The sequence below is a fragment of the Panthera uncia genome, chromosome D1 (genome assembly GCF_023721935.1).
Source record: "Panthera uncia isolate 11264 chromosome D1, Puncia_PCG_1.0, whole genome shotgun sequence".
NCBI classification, from domain to species: domain Eukaryota; kingdom Metazoa; phylum Chordata; class Mammalia; order Carnivora; family Felidae; genus Panthera; species Panthera uncia.
Window position 1 is genome coordinate 2244775 of NC_064808.1, and position 18353 is coordinate 2263127.

The window sequence follows — 18353 nt, forward strand, 5'->3', positions numbered from 1 at the left end:
GGAAAGACACAGACACACACTGAGAGGGCGGGCCGCGGGACCGTGCGGCCCCTTTCCTCCACGCCCCCAGTCCCTGCCTTCGCCGGGCTCCGGGCTCCCTTCCTCCGCCAGCCTCCCTTCCTCCGCCAGCCGGCCCATCTGGTCAGCAGAGCTCAGAGTGACGCTTACAGGGAAAAAGGAACTAATCTGCGCTGGGCCAATGAGTCATCCCAGATCCAAGAGTGGCCGCGCCAAAACGTGAGTTTTTCTCTGATTTCTTATGGAGAAGAGGTTCTCTTTCCTCAGGTAGCGGGATCAGGAGAAGCCCTTTTGCCGGCATCACCTCACGGCACAAGCGGAAACCAAGCCAACGGTCCCGTATCCCAGAGACCCTGAGGACGCTGCTCAGAGACCGTGAGACGGAACGTGGAGACCACGTCTCTACCTGACGTACTACTGCTTTTACCGATTCCAAGGTGACACGAGGGACTTTCAGAATTTATCATCTGAAGCCACTTTCTACTTCTAACACCGGGGACAGCGAAGCGCATCACAAGACGTGGCCAAGATGTGGCAGGTCAAGAAGCTTCTAGAGCTGCCACCATCAGGGGACCATAAAGTGGCACAAAGGCCAACCCACAGGGCTGTCCAGGGGTCACCGTGTCCACACGTCTGGACAATCCCAGAGTGCACTGAGAAAGCAGACCACGGCCCAGTGCCCTTGGCGGGGCGGGGGGAGATACTGTTCCAACACCTGGAAGGGCCACAGGGCGCCCACGACCGTCCCAGGGGCTCACGCGACATCCAGCACGTTTCGAAGCCACGGGAACAGAAACAACGAGGGAGCAACGGTGACTTCACCAGCTCGGGAGTCGGCTCCCAGGGCCTCAACGTCCTCACGTGGCTTCTGTGGAAGGTGTGGGCTCAGCAAGTCAGGGAGGAACCAACACTTGGGTCTAAAATACCCACGCTACAGACTTCACCCTCTTTTGGGGATGATTTCCTGGCTCTGCCTCAGCCAAGAACAGCTTCATTTTCCCGAAAGATACGGGGCCAAGGAAGACAAACCCCGCAGGCGACCCGGACAGATCACAGGGATGGCCCTTCACGGCAGGGACGGGAGGGTACAAGCGGAAGCCGGTGCGGCCTAAATAAAAGTCTGAGCACAGTTTCAAGGCTTTTGCCTACACTTCCTGACAAGGAAACACCACCGGAAGGAGCAGGGCCCACTCTCCCGCGGGACAATCCCTCAGCTCTATTTGAGGCCTTTCGGGAGAACACGATGCTCAGCATCCAGCTCCCCGGTACCCCACGGGCAGTGACAAAGCAGGAAAATTAGAGTCGTGCAGGGGGGTGGTTAAGGCGTAAGGTATTCGAACCCATCGTGTGGGGCAGGAACCCCCCACCTACAAACCGCGTGGGAGACCGCGTCCCTTAGAGATGCTGGAAATGTCAGCACAAGAACTGTTTGTGACGGGAGCTTCTCAGCGACCACGTGTACGTGCAAACACACGGAGAGAAGCATGGAATCGTGTCTCACGGGAACCTCAGCTCGCGAGACAGGCCGAGCCGTGCCAGCGTGCGTTCACGGAGAAGCTGTGTCCTCCCCCCCCACAACCCCCAACAGTCTGCATCTTCGCCCTTCAAAAGGCCGATTTCATACCAACATTAAGAGTCTCTTACTTGATGTGCTCCTGGTGCCCAGACCCTTGCACGGTCTTGGCCCCCCATCTCTGCTCCTTCTCACTCACGTCGTTCTGGAAAGAGAAGTCAGTGAGGAGTGAGGCCCACGCGGGCCTGTAAGACACACGGACAACCCGAACGGAAACAGGAAGAAAATCGCTTCTGGGAAAAGCGACACAGAGGTAGGCTGGTGACTCATACCACAAAATCGGGGTCGGTCTCCCAGTCATCGGCGCCCCCGTCGTCCTGGGGGATGGTCACGGCGTGGCCCGCCGAAGCTTTCCACATCTGAAAGAGCAGGGCCCGGGGTCAGGGAGGCCTGGGAGAACGGCTCTCAGAGGCCAGCCGACAAGCTCTCTGGCCACAGCATGACATCTCGGAGCTCGGGGGACTGGGCGGCCGGGCCACCAAATGCCCACCCACAACCCCGTGTGGGAATGACATCAGACGCAAAAGAAACATCGTGTGAGATTTCTAACACCGCTCTCAAGTGGCATCTGAGCATCAGAAACATTCCGGCTTCAACTCAAGTGGGAAAGTGTTCTGGAAGATAAGAAAGTCACGCGTGCATTGACATCATCCATGAAGAATACATCCCTCCGAGGGCGCCTGGGTGGCTCCGTCCGTCAAGCGTCCGACTTCAGCTCGGGTCATGATCTCGCGGTTCGTGGGTTCGAGCCCCGCGTCGGGCTCTGTGCTGACGGTTCAGAGCCTGGAGCCCGTTCCAGATTCTGTGTCTCCCTCTCTCTCTGCCCCTCCCCTGCTCACGCTCTCTCAATAAATAAATGTTAAAAATTAAAAAAAAAAAAAAAAAAAATCCCTCCAGGGGCACCTGGGGGGGTTGGGCTCAGTCTGTTAAGCGTCCAACTTTGGCTCAGGTCACAATCTTGCCATTCATGAGTTCTAGCCCCACGTCGGGCTCTGTGCTGTCGGCGCAGAACCCGCTTCGGATCCTGTCTCCCTCTTTCTCCGCCCCTCCCCCGTTCTTGCTCTCTCTCTCTCTCTCTCTCTCTCTCTCTCTCTCTCATGGGCTGTCCACTCCTCCTCCAGCACGTCAGCGCCAGAAGGGGCCATCTGGCACAGAGACCAGGGACAGCGGCCTCACACCTGAACGAGACAAGACTTTTCCTGACTGCGAAGGTAAAATCAAACTTTTAAGGATTTCAAGAGAAACCCATGTGTGAGAACGGGCTCATTTTCCATACAAGCACTGGTAAGATTTCACCTCGACCAGGAAGCAACTGAAACACTGTTTTAAGTTGATCACCCAGGAGTTCCAGCCACGTGTCTGAACCGGGGACACTCAGTGGGCGCTTTGTGGGGTGCCACACGGGTGCTCCTGTGGCTTGAATTCAGCCACAACGAAAGCCCGTCTGGACCCGCCCCCTCCTCTAGTGGGTCTCAAGTCCAAATCCGGGTGGCAGCGAGGGGCAAATCGGGGCACAGCTCTCAAGTCCCCAGATGCGACTCCTGTCACTGTCTCCTGAACAGGCAACAGTTTGCTAGCAGGTAAGGCAGGATCCACACTGTCCCCTCAAGGCCACCTCGAACCTCGCTCCCTTCTGTCTAGGTGTCGCAAAGCCCGGCAACAACTTCCCAGATGTAATCTGCTGTCGACACGATGTAAAAAAAAAAATTTTTTTTAACGTTTGTTTTTGTGAGACACAGAGAGACACAGTGCGAGTGGGGGAGGGGCAGAGAGAGGGAGACACAGAATCCGAAGCAGGCACCAGGCTCCGAGCCATCAGCACAGAGCCCGACGCGGGGCTCGAACCCACGAACCGTGAGATCGTGACCCGAGCCGAAGTCGGACACTTCACCAACGGAGGCACCCAGGCGCCCCGGCTGACACGATTTTAGACAGCAAACAGACTCAACTCTCAGCCCGGGAGGGGCAAAGCAGACCATGGTCCTGGGGCGCCCATTCACAGAGGAAAGAATGGATGACTGAAAGTCGTGAGATTTGCCCCCAGTCTCTTCGTCTCCAGTCAAGTGTGCCCGTGGCCCCGAGCTGGAAAGACGCCACCCAACTGCAGGACTTCAGCTGCCTGCGGTTCGGGCCAGAGGAGACAGTCACATGAAAGGACAGGGTCTCTGGGGAGGGCCGGTGAGGCCGACTCTCCCCGGAAGCTGAAGGCGAAAGAGATCTCTGCCCGTTGCTCTAGACCCATCAGGACAACACGGCAGGGCCCCACCTTCCCTAGTCCTTCTGGAAGCCTGCTTCATCAGAGGGCAGAGAGAGCACCTGTGCCTGCCTCCTCACACCCTGCCTGGGAGCCGCACCCACCCTCCACCCGCTTTCTGCTCCCCAGCTCGAGCTCTCTTTCGAAACCACAGGCCACACTGGAAACTGGGCTTGACTTCTTAAACGTCATTGACTCGTTTATTCGCAAGTAATCTCTACACCCAACATGGGGCTCGAACTCACGACGCAGTGACCCCAAGGTCAAGAGTCACGTGCTGTTCCAACAGAGCCAGCCAGGCGCCCTCCTGACTTCACTTTTTATGTAAACAACAAAATATCCTCCCAGCAAATTACTGTCCCCACAGACCCAAAGGGAATCCCCTCCCCTTCCCGGCTCACGGACTCACCCCACTGGCCCCAGGGGAGAGGACACAATGGCGACAAGGCACAGACCTTTCTTCCCGCCCCAAGGTGAAAGGCTGCTCACAGGTCCCTGTCTGAAACGCAGTGATCCGATGAGGAAATTCCAGGCATCTGGAGCGATTCCGTCTGTAACACGATGAAGAAGAAAAAGCTCAGGAGGACGTCTGCCGCCAGCCTCTCTGGGCAAGTCGTCACGCGTGCAGAGCCTCTCAGGAATCCGTGACCTCCTCCCGCACGTCACACGGCTTTGGGAAGAAATCTGAGAGGAGGGAGGGAGGGAGCGCACTCTACTAACCAAAAAGCTCAACCGGTCTCCGGACACATTGAGAAAATACACAAAACAACAAGTCTCCATCGTTTTATAGCTGCATAAAGTTTTCCCTTCGTGCAAACAGACATTATTGCTGCAACCTGCCAGCATACGTCTTCTGTCGGCCTTCGCAACGACATTGCTGGGGCGCCTGGGTGGCTCAGTCGGTTGAGCACCCGACTTCAGCTCAGGTCACGATCTCGCTGTCCGTGAGTTCGAGCCCCGCGTCGGGCTCTGGGCTGATGGCTCAGAGCCTGGAGCCTGCTTCCGATTCTGTGTCTCCCTCTCTCTCTGCCCCTCCCCCGTTCATGCTCTGTCTCTCTCTGTCTCAAAAATTAATAAACGTTAAAAAATCTTTTTTTTTTTTAAAAAAGACATTGTTAAAAGTAATAAAATCTATTACCGTGAGTTAAAACACACACACACACACACACATACACACACACACACACACACACACACACACACAGAGGGCCACCTGGGTGGCTCAGTCCGTTTAAGCATCCGACTTTGGCTCAGGTCATGATCTCAAGGTTCGTGGGTTCGAGCCCCGTGTGGGGCTGTGTGCTGACAGCCCGGAGCCTGGAGCCCGCTTTGGATTCTGCGTCTCCCTCTCTCTCTGCCCCTCCCCGGCTCACACCCTGTCTCCCTCTCTCAAAAATAAATAAACATTAACAAATAAAAAAGCTAAGGAAACCTCTCTGAAAGGGACCGTGATGCGGCCGGGCGACACACAGCCCGGGGACTGCTGTCTGGATGAGAAGCGGGGTGACTCGGGGAGCAAGGGAGAAGCCGGCTGCACTTCTAATGAACGTTACGGTTACTGCACAGAGATCAAGACTCCAATTAGTCAAGCCACCGACTCCCCACCGACTCCCGAAAACCATACGGCAGCCTCGACAGGCACCGCACGGTTGGACATTACGGAGCAGAGGAAGAAAGTCCCCTCGTTCCCTAGAAACAAGCCAGTCCCGAGCACACGCCGCTTACACCCGCGAGCAGCTGCGTCACAGACCAGGAGCCACAGCGGCGGTGCTCTGCCAGCCTTCCTCACGCTCCATTTCCTACTGAGTTCCTGACCCTACGGTTCACGCCCGCCTTCTCCCCAGTCCCCTCTGGACACCCTAACTTCTGCGGGCTGCTCCGCACACGCCAGGTACCGAAGTTGTTACCGTCATCGGCAAACATCTAGAAACATCCACACAAGAGCAGCCAGTGATGGCCTCACATCTACAACAAATTAGTAGATGTGAGGCCTCCAAATTCTAAAGTAAAAACGATTTTTTTAAAAAACATCGCAAGGATCACTGTTTGAAAACATAAAAGCCTGCATGTTGGTTTACACCCAAACACAATGCCTTTGGCCCCCGACCTCACACCGCACACAAAAACCGGTCAAAGATCTAACATTTAAGCGTAAACTATTAAGCTCTTACAAGGAAACACAGGACTAGATTTTCATAACCTCCAATTTGGCAACAGTTCTTAGCACGAAGAAGAAGTGGAAAGAACAGATAAAATGGACGAAATGTGAAACTCTGTGCTTCAGAAGCCGCCATCAAGAGCGCGAGGACAATTCACAGAACAGGGGAGACTGTTCCCTAGTCCCATGTCCAAAACAAGTCAGGAATTCCTGCAACTGCATTAATATAAAGGACGCCTGACCACACTGCAAAACGGGGAAGGACCTGAATAGACGTCTCCCCAGAGATAAGAGAGCTACTCACATAAGCTGCTAGCTGCTAAGCTCACAAAAGATACCCGGGATGGTGAACCGTCAAGGGAGCGCAACTCAAGACACAGCAGATACCGAGCCTCTCATTCCAGGACGGCTGAAACCAAAGACACGGCCAATAACAACTTCGAGGGGGGTGTGAAGAAACCGGAGCCGCCTCACCCCACGGGTGGGAATGCAAAGCGAGGCACCGTGTGGCAGGTCCTCAAAAGCTTAAACACAGTTACCAAATGACCCAGGGGTTCCAACCCCCAGAGTCGGACGCGAGAGAAACGACAACTTCCGTCCGCACACCAACCTGCACGGAACGCGCACAGTATCCTTCACGACAGCCCCAAAGCAAACACGATGCCAACGCCCGTGTTACGTAACCGGCCCACGTGAGCCACTCGTAGGAGGGAAGAGGATCTGGCAAGAAACGGGAGTGAAGGCCGGATGCCCCGCGACACGATGACGTGAAAACACGCGAAGCAAAGCAGCCAGGCAGCGAAAGACAGTGTATTATACAGTCCCGTGTACGTGCAATGTCCAGAGCGACCAAGTCTATGGAGACGAAAAGTACACGGGTGGTTGCTGGCACTGGAGGGAGGGTAACAGGGATTCTTCGTGAGGTGCCAGAATTGCCCTAAAACTCATCGTGGCGACCGATGGCTGCTCAACTCTGTGACTAGACTAGAAAACTATTTAATGGAACCCTTAAAAAAACTTTTTTTAATGTTTATTGCATGTTTGAGACAGAGAGAGACAGAGCACGAGCAGGGGAGGGGCAGAGAGAGAGGGAGACACAGAATCCGAAGCAGGCTCCAGGCTCCGGGCTGTCAGCCCAGAGCCCGACGCGGGGCTCGAACTCCTCAACCGGGAGATCACGACCTGAGCCTAAGTCGGACACCCAACCGACTGGGCCACCCGGTCGCCCCTTAATCGAACCCTCTAAATGAGTGAACCACACGGTATGTGAATTATATCTCAGTGAAACGGTCACCCAGAAACACTGTTCGCTGTTCACCATGAACAGACCTTCCTTGCAAACGTCACACGTGCCCACCGACACCACACCAGCATGAACTCAGCTCGCGCTGCCACACAGAGTGGGAAACTCTACAGGACAAAGTTTCAGATGATGGGACAGAATTCACTTTGCAGCAACCTCGCTGCCTTCGCTGGGGCAGAGGAGCAGAGAGCGAAAAGGCATCTGAGCAGCCAACACAGGGGTCCCGGACGCCCACGCCCCGCCAGAGGAACGCCCGGGGGGGGGGGGGGGGGCCGGGGGTGGGGTCTGGGCCTGTGTGCCGTCCTCTGCTCAGAGCGCCCGCGTGCACGCCCACAAGGTGAAGGCCAGGGACTATGACCCAGTCCACCCGTGGCTGGCACAGTGCAACGCAGGGCAGGGCCCGGAAGATTCGCGCACTCAACCACGCCCTTTCTGAGCACCTTACCTGTGCTGCAAGGCACCCACCTAAGTCTGAATCACCAAACGCACGCACTTAAAAGTGTTCTAAAGATGAGCCCGTCCAAATGCTTCCACTGGAAGGCAAAGGCTGTAGTGACTGGGAGACCCAGGGTCCAACCGGAGTCGGCATCCCCCTCCCCCTTTATTCCTGGGTCCGGAAGTGACCTTCAGGACGCTTCCCGCTCCTTCAGGATCTGGGACTGCTTTTCCGAGAGAGCCAGAGAGACACCGGGGCAGTGACTCACCAGGCGGTCAGAGGGGGGCAGGCCAGGAGGGGCCTGCCCGACAGCCCCGGGCTGGCCGGGCCTGCTGGGCGGAACCCCGCGCGGCCAGAACCCAGGGGGTTAATCCCTGAAGGAGCGCGGCGCCCGCAGGGCGGGCCGGGGAGGGGAGGCCTCCAGAACTGCGCTCAGCGGAAAATGGCATTCCTCCCCGAGAGGCCCCACAAGGCCACGGATTCCAGCCCGAGGAAGCCCGGTCCCCTCTCCCCCCCCCCCTCCGCCCCTCCAGCGGGGGGGATCGCGCGCCCGTAACGTGCAAGCGATGGAAACAGAACACGCAGAAAGCCCCAAAGCACCTTTCCGGTGACTTCCAACATACCCAGAGGAGGGGCTGCCCCAAATTTAGAGCCTCGCAACTTGCCGCAGGGGCGCACTTCGCCGCACTCCCACTGACCTGATTGCACAACCTCGCGGAAGGTGCGGGCTGCGGGAGGACCCCCGACCCCTCGGATCCGCCCCTCCCCTGCCCCCGCGACCCCCGCCGCTCCCCGCCGGATTCTCGCCTCTGGGACCCCGCCCCTCCGACCCCGGCCCCCCCTCCCCCCGACCCCGTTCCTCCCCCACAGGGCCCCTCTCCCGCCCCACCTCGCCCAGACCCCCGGCCCCTCCCCCTCGGGCCTCCCCCATCCCCTCCAGCGCCGAGGCCCCCCACCCCCACCCCCGTCGCACCCTCCCGCCCCCCCGTCCGGTCCGCAGCCCCGACCCCACACCTCAGCCGCCCGCCCGGCCCGGGGACGCCTCGCCCGAGCTCCCCCCGCGCCCGAAACCGCGAGCGGAAGAGCGGCGAGACCGCAGCGACCGCCGCTTCCTTCCCGTTCCGGGGCTGGCGGCGCCCGAGGGACGAGGCAGAGAAGCCGGCCGCCCCCCCCCCCCCGCCCCCCCCGGAGGAGGCCGCGCTCGCTCACCGCCGCCTGGGGTCCGTCCGGGCCCGCTCGGTCCCGGCCCCGCCGCGCCCGCTGCTCCCGGCGCCCGGCTCCGCTTCCGGTTCCGCGGCGGGGAGGCGGGGCCGCATCCGGGTCCCGGCAAGGCCCCGCCCCGCGCCCCCGCGGTCCACCGCCGCGGACCCCACGGCCGGGAGCGGCCTCCCGCGCCCACGTGGCCCGGGCCGCGCCCTCCGTCGGCGCCGACGCGGGCTCCGCCCGGGTGCGGGCCGCCAGACAGGCCTGACGTGCCCTCTGCCAGGAGGAAGTGCCGCGGGGCGGCCGCTCGGACTGCGATCGGGTGAGGATTCCAGGTCTCCCGGCCCGGCCCGGGTGGAAGGAACGTGCGCCAGGCAAGCGAAGGAGCACACGCATCATCCCCCGCCCTCCCCGTCCGACCATCCATCCGTCCCTCCACCCACCCTCCATTCACGCACTCACCCAGCCGTCCGCCCTTCATCCACCCACCCATCCATCAGACAGCTATGATCTGTCCATCCACGCACCATTTCTTCGCCCATCCACCCGCCCATCCTTAGTGGGTCACCTCATCTTCCACCGACCCACCCTCCTGTGCATCCAGAGAAGGCCACAGATGTATCAAGAGAAGTTCGGCAGGTTAAACATGGACCTTGGCCGCAGGGTCCTTCAGCCTAGAAAGGAAGTCAGGCATAATCACGCAGATACATAACTAAGAAACAGAATAAATGCAATAAAGAAGGCAAAGGTGTTGTGAAATCGTTCTGGAGAAAAGGTGGGACCTGGACTCACCCAGGAGATCAGAGAAGGAGTCTCTGAGCAATTAACATTTGGACCAAGATCTGAAGGCCAAGTAGAAGGAAGGAGGGTAGAATTTTCCAGGTAGAGAGAACAGCATGTGCAAAGGCCCTGAGGCAGAGGAACTGAAGAAAGTTCAGTGTAGCAGAAGCATGGTGATGAAGCAGGACAGCGGGGGAAGACGGAGCCAGGTCATGCAGAGGCTGGCAGGGCACACAAGGACCTTGATCTTGATTCTAAGATAAATGGGAAGTCCTTAAAGTTAAGCATAGACGAGACATCATAAAGTTTGAATTGTAATGAGATCCCTCTGGCTGCAGTGTGGGGAACGGATGGGAAGAGGGCCAGGAAGGAGCCTAGTACAGCCAGTTCAGGCAAACGGGTGGTGGCAGGTAAGATGGAGAAAAGGGAGTAGATACAAGAGACATTTAGGAAGTTAAATTCTCTTGGGGCGCCTGGGGGGCTCAGTCGGTTGAGCCTCCGACTTCGGCTCAGGTCATGGTCTAACAACCTGTGAGTTGGAGCCCCGCGTCGGGCTCTGTGCTGACGGCTCGGAGCCTGGAGCCTGCTTCGGATTCTGTGTCTCTCTCTCTGCCCCATCCCCACTCATGCTCTGTCTCTGTCTTGAAAACAAAATAAAAACATTAAAAATAATTTTTTTTTGAAGTACAAGTGGTTTTTTTAAGTTTTTATTCAGATTCTAATTAACATTCAGTGCAATATCAGTTTCAGGTGTGCAATATAGCGATTCATCACCTACAAAGAACACCGAGTGCTCATCACAAGTACCCCCCTGAATCTCCCCCTACCCGTTTAGCCCATCTCTGACCCACCTCCCTCCATCAACCCTCAAGTTTGTTCCCTAGAGTTAAACGTCTGTTTTTGGCTTTCTCTCTCTCTCCGCCCCCTTTGCTCATTTGTTTCTTAAATTCCACATGAGTGAAATCATATGGTATTTGTCTTTCTTTGCCTTATTTCGCTTAGCATAATACGCTCTAGTTCCATCCACGTTGTTGGAAATGGCAGGATTTCATTCTTTTTGATGACTGAATAATACTCCGCTGTATACATCCCGCATCTTTATTCATTCATCAGTCGATGGACACCTGGGCTGCTTCCATATCTTGGCCGTTGAATATACCCCTGCAATAAACAGAAGGATGCATGCATCCCTTTGAATTAGTGTTTTTGTACTTTTTGGGTCAATACCCACTAATGTGATTGCTAGACTGTAGGGTAGCTTTGTCTTTTTTTATTTATTTTTGCACGAGGGAGAGAGAGACAGTGTCAGTGGTGGGGGCGGGGGGAGAGCAGAGAGAGAGGGAGATCCAGAATCCAAAGCAGGCTCCAGGCTCCGAGCCATCAGCACAGAGCCCGACGTGGGGCCTGAACTCACGAACCACAAGATCATGACCTGAGCCGAAGCCAGACTCTCAACCAACTGAGCCACCCAGGCGCCCCGAGTAGTTCTATTTTTTTAACTCTTTGAGGAACCTCCACACTCTTTTCCAGAATGGCTGCGTTGGTTTGCATTCCCACCCGCACCTGCTGTTGCTTGGGTTGTTGAGTTTAGCCACTGTGACAGGTGTGAGGTGACATCTCATTGTGGTTTTGCTTTGTCTTTCCCTGACAATGTGCGATGCTGAGCATCTTCTCATGTGTCCGTTGGCCATCTGTTTTGTCTTCTTTGGAGAAGTGTCTGGCCAAGTCTTCCGCACATTTTGTAACTGGGTTATTTGTTTTTTGGGTGTTGAGTTTTACAAGTTTTTCATGTATTTTAGATACTCTCTATGAGATGTGTCATTTGCAAATATCTTCTGGAGGCTGCCTTTTCGTTTTGTTGATTGTTTCCTTTCGCTGTGCAGAAGCTTTTTATCTTGAGGAAGTCCCAATATATTGTTGCTGTAATCCCGTAGTTTTCGGTATAGTCACAGGCTGATAACGACCGTGACCACAAGAGAATTTTAGGACATTGGCTTTTTGTTGTTGTTAATTTTTTTTTAAGATTTATTTTTGACAGACAGAGCACGAGCCGGGGAGGGGCAGAGAGAGGGGGGCACACAGAATCGGAAGCAGGCTCTGGGCTCCGAGCTGTCAGCACAGAGCCCGATGCGGGGCTCGAACCCACCGACTGTGAGATCATGACCTGAGCCCAACCAACTGAGCCACCCAGGCACCCTGGACGTTCTCATCCCCAACAAAACCCAGCTCATGAGCAGTCACTCCCACTCCCCCCCCCCCCCAAAGCTGCTACGTCCTCTCAGCAAGGCGGGTGTCATTGCTTCCACTTTTCTGACAAGGACAACCAAGGCTTCCTGGAGATTTTGTGGCGGGAGGGCGGCATGAGCGTTTGTGACTCCCAACGAGGGCTCTGGCTGCTGGGTGGAGAACCGAGCGAGCCTCCGGGAGACTCCCGGGTGAAAAGACGCGGCGGCTGCCCCCTCTGACGCACGGCTCCTGTCCTGCAGGAGGCAGGGACTGGCTGGCTCCATGGCAACTGCAGACACAACACACGTTTGCAAAGCACAGACGTACAGCCAGGCTCAAAAGTGAGTTGAGCGTCTCCGCGGACCAGAAACGAAGAAACGTGCGAAGTGCTGAGGGGGGGCCAAGGCCGCATGCCTGCTGGGCCTGAGCCCCCCCCCCCCCCCCCCCCGCCGCCCCGTCTGTACAGAAGACTGGAAAGGTCACTGCAGCCGGGTGGGGGGAAGCACCCGGTATCTGCGTCACCAAGAAGGCCCAATGCCTCCGAGGGTGTGGCAGAGACTGGAGCTGTGACGGTCCCCCCCCCCGCCCCCACCATGCCCTTCTTCCCTACCAACCGGGCATGTGTCGCTACAGGATGGCTCTCGGCTTCACTCGGACATGGGTGCGGAGCGGCGGGTTCTGGGCCCGGCCCCCGGAAACCCCCATGGACCCCCCACGCTATGGGATGGTGTGGCGGCCAAGGGGGTCACTTTCCTCTGGCTGCTGTGACAAATTAGGACAAATGTAGCCGCTCAAAAAATCCCCAAAAAACCACCACCCCAGTTTCTTCTCCTAGAGTTCTGGGGTCCAGAGGTCTGACGGCAGGGTCATTGGGCCAAAGCCAAGGTGCTGCCCGGGCCGGTCCTTCGGGAGACCCGAGGCGACGACCTGCTTGTGGCCCTTCTCCCTCCCGAACGTAGCTTGCAGTCCTCGCCTCACTCACACCGAAGCGTCCGTTGCCACATCTACTTCCTCCTTGTAGTGAAATCTCTCGCGGCCTCCCTAGTCTAGGGACACCTGTGAGGACAGGGCCCACTGGGACAGTGCAGGGCTGTGGCAGCTGAAGCAGACGGGCCGCTGGAGCCCCGAGTGAACCGCGCTCCCGCGTCCACGCCTCCTTGCAGCCTGACGGTCCTGGTCCCTCTGGGTCGCCGTCACAGAAAAGCACCGAAGAGGCGGCTTACGGGCCACAGAAACGTATTTCTCACGGTTCTAGCGGCCCGAAGTCCAAGATCGAGGTGCCAGCAGACTGGCGTCCGAGGAGAGCCGGCCATTCGCAGATGGCCGCCTTCCCGCCGTGTCCTCACGTGGCAGAAGGGGCAAGGGAGCCCTCCGGGGTCCCTTCTACAAGAGCCCTGGCAAGAGGTCTCCACCCGCGGGACCTAAGCACCCCCCAGAGGGCCTGCCACCGAGTATCATCATGTTGGGCACGAGGTTCAACACAGGAATTTGGGGACACACACACACCTCACAGCGGTGACATTGTTGTGCCTGCTGTCCAGAGCCAGATGGGGTCTACTCCCGCAACCTCTGAAGTCGTGGCTGGGCTGGTGACTTGTTCTGACCAATATAATGTGGCAGAATTGACACTGCCTGAGTTCTACATACACCGCTAAGGGGTCCAGCCCTTGGGACACCTTAGTGTCTGATCTTGCACTCCCGGAACCTGAGGCTGCATCGCGGAGTGTGGGAGAGCCGCGGGAGCGGGAACTCAGGCGCCCCAGCCTGCAGTCGGCACTAGGGGCCGGTGACCACCACCACGTGGGGAGCCGGCGAATCCAGGAAGATCTGGCAGAAGAGCCACCCCGACTGGCAATCCACCAAATCGGGACAAACGAGGGATCATTGCTGGTTACTACCACGGAGTTTGGGGGTGGATTTTCACACAGCAGATAAAAAAGCAGAGCAGATGGTGATCCTTTAGTGGATTATGAATCAGATTCCTGGGGGGGAAAGGCAGCGTGCAAAACAGAAGGCAGCAGAAGAGAAAGTGTAACCGTTCGTGCATCCACAGGAGTTGCGATTATCTGCTGCTGTGTGAGAAACCACCCCAAAGTTAACAGTAAACGGCCATTTGATGATGCTGCGGTTCCGTGGAGGGGACGTTGGGGCAGGGCACGGGGCAATGGCTCATTTTTGTTTCCAGGGGAGCCCCAGCTTCGGTGGCTCAAATGGCTAGCCACGGCTGGGATGAAATGACTGGGGCCATGTGCCTGGGGCTTTGGTTCGGACTCTTGGGGAGAGATTCTCATTGCCTCTCCCCATCCTGTCTTTGGGGACCAGAGGTCCAGTGTGGCCTCCTAAGATGCTGGGCACATACAACAGGCACTTGGACTTCTTACTTAGGGGCTGTTTTATTTTATTTTATTTTTTTAATTAATTTGCGGGACAGAGAGAGGGAGAGAGAGAGAAAGAGAATCCCAAGCAGGCTCCACACTGTCCGCTCAGAGGCGGACACGGGGCTCGAACTCAGAAACCGTGAGATCATGACCCGAGCCAAAACCAAGAGCTGGATGCTTAACCGACTGAGCTCCCCAGGCACCTCTGGGGGCTGGTTTCTGTCGGGCTCCTGATGGTCTCAGTTCAGCGTCCCTGAGCATCGCATCTACATATCCATTTGGTCAACTCCGTCACTGAGGCTGGCCCAGGCTCAAGGGGAGGCCTTAGACTCCACCCTCTCAACGGGACTTGTAGGGAAGCACCTGCCTCCCATCGTGACTGTGACGTCGTCATATGCCGCGTTTCAGCAAGTCTAAGATGTCACCACTTGCAGGACGCGTCCTGATGTCACACGTATCAAAATGCGTAAAGCTGGGTCAAGATGGAATCGTGACGTGTAGCACGTGGGTGATGACTTGTGGCGGGAGATGTGTCTCCGCTGCCGGGTGCGGCTCAGAGTTCGAACCCGGGCTACGTTACGTTCCAAAGGGAGGGCCAGGGAGCAGTCCGTCCAGGCTGAGACCGTCTATTGCACGGAGGGGATCCCTAAACAACTACTAACGTTTTCCATTCTAGAAACTTCTGCACAAATGCCAAAGGAGGGTAGACCGTAAACCCTCACGAATCCATCACCCAGCTTCCGCCAGTATCAACCCACACGGTCAGTTAATGTTTGACGCATACCCCGACCTAACCCAGGGCATAGAAGTCGCAGAGGTTGGGTTAGCTCACGTGTAAATACCGGGCCATACGGTGGCACCGCGAGCCCTTTCTGTTGTAGTCCTAGCAATCCATGTGGCTGAGCCATAAATAATGCTTTATTGCCTAGATGCCACGAGATAAATCTGAGACGGATGGGCCGGGGCCCACACTGAGCACACAGGAGCTAGTAGGGAAGCAAGGGGAGGAAATGGAAAGAACAGGAGCACACGGGGTAGGGAGGGCAGTCAGAACCAGAGCGGGGGCAGCCACGGTTTCCCTGGAAATAGTGTGCATGCTGTCACTGTGAGCAAAAAATTAAAAACAGGAAGGCACCGGGAGGACTCAGTCACTTGAGCTCTGACTTCCACCCAGGTCACGATCTCACGGTTCGGGAGTCCGAGCCCCACGTCGGGCTCTGTGCTGACAGCTCGGAGCCCGGATCCTGCTTCCGATTCTGCGTCTCCCTCTCTCTCTGCCCCTCCCTCCCTCTCTCTCTCTCTCTCTCTCTCTCTCTCTCTCTCTAAGTAAATAAACATTAACAAAAATAAAATAAATAAATAAAACAGGGGCACCCAGGTGGCTCAGTTGGTAGACCATGCAAGTCTTGATCTAAGGGTCATGGGTTTGAGCCCCACGCTGAGGGCAGAGACTACTTAAAATCTTTAAAACTAAATAGAAATTAGGGTCACCTGGGTGGCTCAGTCGGTTTCGCATCTGACTCTTGATTTCAACTCATGTCATGATCTCACAGTTCATGAGATCGAGCCCCACGTCGGTTCCCTGCTGACAGTGTAGAGTCTGCTTGGGATTTTCACTCCCTCTCTCTCTCCTCCTCTCCTCCACTCTCTCTCTCTCTCTCTCTAAATAAATAAACTTAAAAAAAATTTAAATTAACATAAAAATTAAAAACAAAATAAGGTGTTGGAGAGACTAAGACGTCTTCAGCCCTCTAGTTGTGCAATGTCACAATCCCTTAGTCACCACGATCATCAAAATTAAAAAGTTTTTTATTTAGTTTTTTAATTTTTTTAGAGCTTATTTTGACAGCACATGCGTGAGCGCAGGAGGGGAGAGGGAGAGAATCCCAAGCAGGCTCCGTGCCGTTAGCGCAGAGCCCCAGGCGGGACTCAAACACACAAACTGTGAGATCACGACCTGAGCTGAGATCAAGAGTTGGACGCTCAAAGGACTGCGCCTCCCAGGCGCACCTACTTAAAAGATTTTAAATCCATTTACGTTACTTTTAAAAAATCTTTAAAAATTTTTTTTAAAGTTTTTTATTTTTGAGACAGAGAGAGAGCATGGGCGGAGGGGGGTTATCGAGAGAGGGAGACACAGAATCGGAAGCAGGTTCCAACACAGAGCTGTCGGCACAGAGCCCGACACGGGGCTCGAACCCACGAACGGTGAGACCGTGACCTGAGCCGAAGTCGGACACTTAACCGACTGAGCCACCCAGGCGCCCCAAGGACGAAGGTTCCTACGAGAGGCGGCAGGTGAGGTGCACCGAGAGGGGGTGCGGTACCCAAGCTGGGCAAGGACGGAGCCTCCCCTCCCCCGGCCTGTTTCTGCCCAGGTGCCGGGTGGTGCGGACACCGCGACAGCCTCGAGCCGGGACTGCGAAAGGTGCAGCAGGGCGACAGGGACGAGAAACAGCAGAACCCGGGCCGACGGGAAGGCGAGAGAGGGGAGCGTCTGAGATCTGGAGAAACCCACCCAGCGAAGCCGCCGCGTCAGGAAGGCGGCACCAACCGCCCATGCGCAGGCGCCTGCTGCCCCTCTGCAGAGGCCGGGGGGGCCAGACCCCTCCGCCTCCCGCGGAGCACCCGTCCGGGCGGCGGCGGGACCCCGCTGGCAAAAGGCGAGGGGGAGCGCGGGGGGCCACAGTTACCTTCAGAACGCGGGACGGGAGACCCGAGACAGGACCTTAAGGGCAGCAGTGATGAGGGTAGAGGGGCCTCAAGGAGGAGCGTGTGGCCGTGGGAGGAGTCAAGAGTCTTCCCTGGGACCCCCCGGCAGGCCTGTGGCTCGGCAGCAGGAACATTTGGGGGGGGGGGGGGGGGGGGTGACAGGGGCGGGGCACAGCCAAGTATGGCCAACGCGTGTTTTCAGGCAAAAGTGGAATCACCACACTAAGTTTTACTAAAACACCTGCAACTTAATGAACCCTGGTGAATTGGGCTGTTTCCAGAAACTTTCAGACGCCCAAGGCTTGCCCAGATTTGATGGGGAAAAACGGAATGTTGGATGTAAAAAGCCAGGAAGCACTCCGCTGTTTCAAATCTCACACTTAACGGGGCGCCTGGGTGGCTCAGTCGGTTAAGCGTCCGACTTCGGCTCAGGTCACGATCTCCCGGTCCGTGAGTTCGAGCCCCGCATCGGGCTCTGTGCTGCCAGCTCGGAGCCCAGAGCCTGCTTCCGATTCTGTGTCTCCCTCTCTCTCTGACCCTCCCCCCATTCATGATGTCTCTCTCTGTCTCAAAAATAAACGTTAAAAAAAATAAATAAGAAAAATCTCACACTTCACACTAACGACTAGGAAATGCAGAAAATAAAGATCAGCCAGCACAGGTTCTGAACAGGAAGACACAGAGTGACCTACCTATGCCCTGAGGGACCGGGGATGGAAAGTATGACCCCACATGAAGAAAACACGCGGCCTTCACGGGAGCAGCCGGTCGGCCCTGGCAGGAGACACAGAACAGGAAGGTGAGAACCGAGCTGTCTTCAGCAGTGCCCACCCCACACGGCCCACGGCCCAGGGCGTCTATCCCCGGACCGGATGGCCATACGCTCTACGCGGCACAGAGGGAGGGAACCGTCCGGTCACCCGAGCCATCGGGGAGCTTGGGCCAGAGCCGCCCGCGGTGGCCTCGTGAGGGCTGCCCACCCCAGTGCGGGCGGACCCTCCCCTCTGCCACGCTGACTGGTACGAGACTCACGACTGGGTCTGAGCTACGGGAGAAGCAGCCCGGCAGGTTCCCAGGGGCTGAGATGATGGGGAAGGACGCGGCCCTGGGCACCGTCTTGTGACCTTGGGAGGACAGCACCAGGAGAGGAAAGCCCACACGGACGATGGAAGCGGAGCGGAGACAGGGTGGAAGGCGTGCGTGTGCCCAAGGATGCGCGCACGCGCACGCGCACGCGCACGCGCACGCGCACGCGCACGCGCACGCGCACGCGCACGCGCACGCGCACGCGCACGCGCACGCGCACGCGCAC

The 18353-nt window shown here is 57.0% G+C and overlaps 1 protein-coding gene across 5 annotated transcripts in view; it reads right to left on the reverse strand.

Annotated features, from left to right (window-relative positions):
- Positions 1-17755, reverse strand: part of CTTN (cortactin) — a 39545-nt gene extending 21790 nt beyond the window's left edge. For 2 of the 5 annotated variants that reach the window (XM_049641523.1, XM_049641513.1), the window contains exons 1-4: positions 8952-9053; positions 4255-4396; positions 1864-1950; positions 1663-1736 (exon numbers count right to left, since the gene is read on the reverse strand). In XM_049641523.1, coding sequence (XP_049497480.1) covers positions 1663-1736; positions 1864-1950 — 161 coding nt within the window. In that variant the 5' untranslated portion in view covers positions 4255-4396; positions 8952-9053. Of the gene's footprint in view, positions 1-1662; positions 1737-1863; positions 1951-4254; positions 4397-7771; positions 7849-8951; positions 9054-17733 lie in introns of those variants that run through there. The other 3 variants (XM_049641543.1, XM_049641546.1, XM_049641534.1) reach the window with 3 other exon arrangements.
- Between the last annotated feature and the right edge of the window lie 598 nt (positions 17756-18353).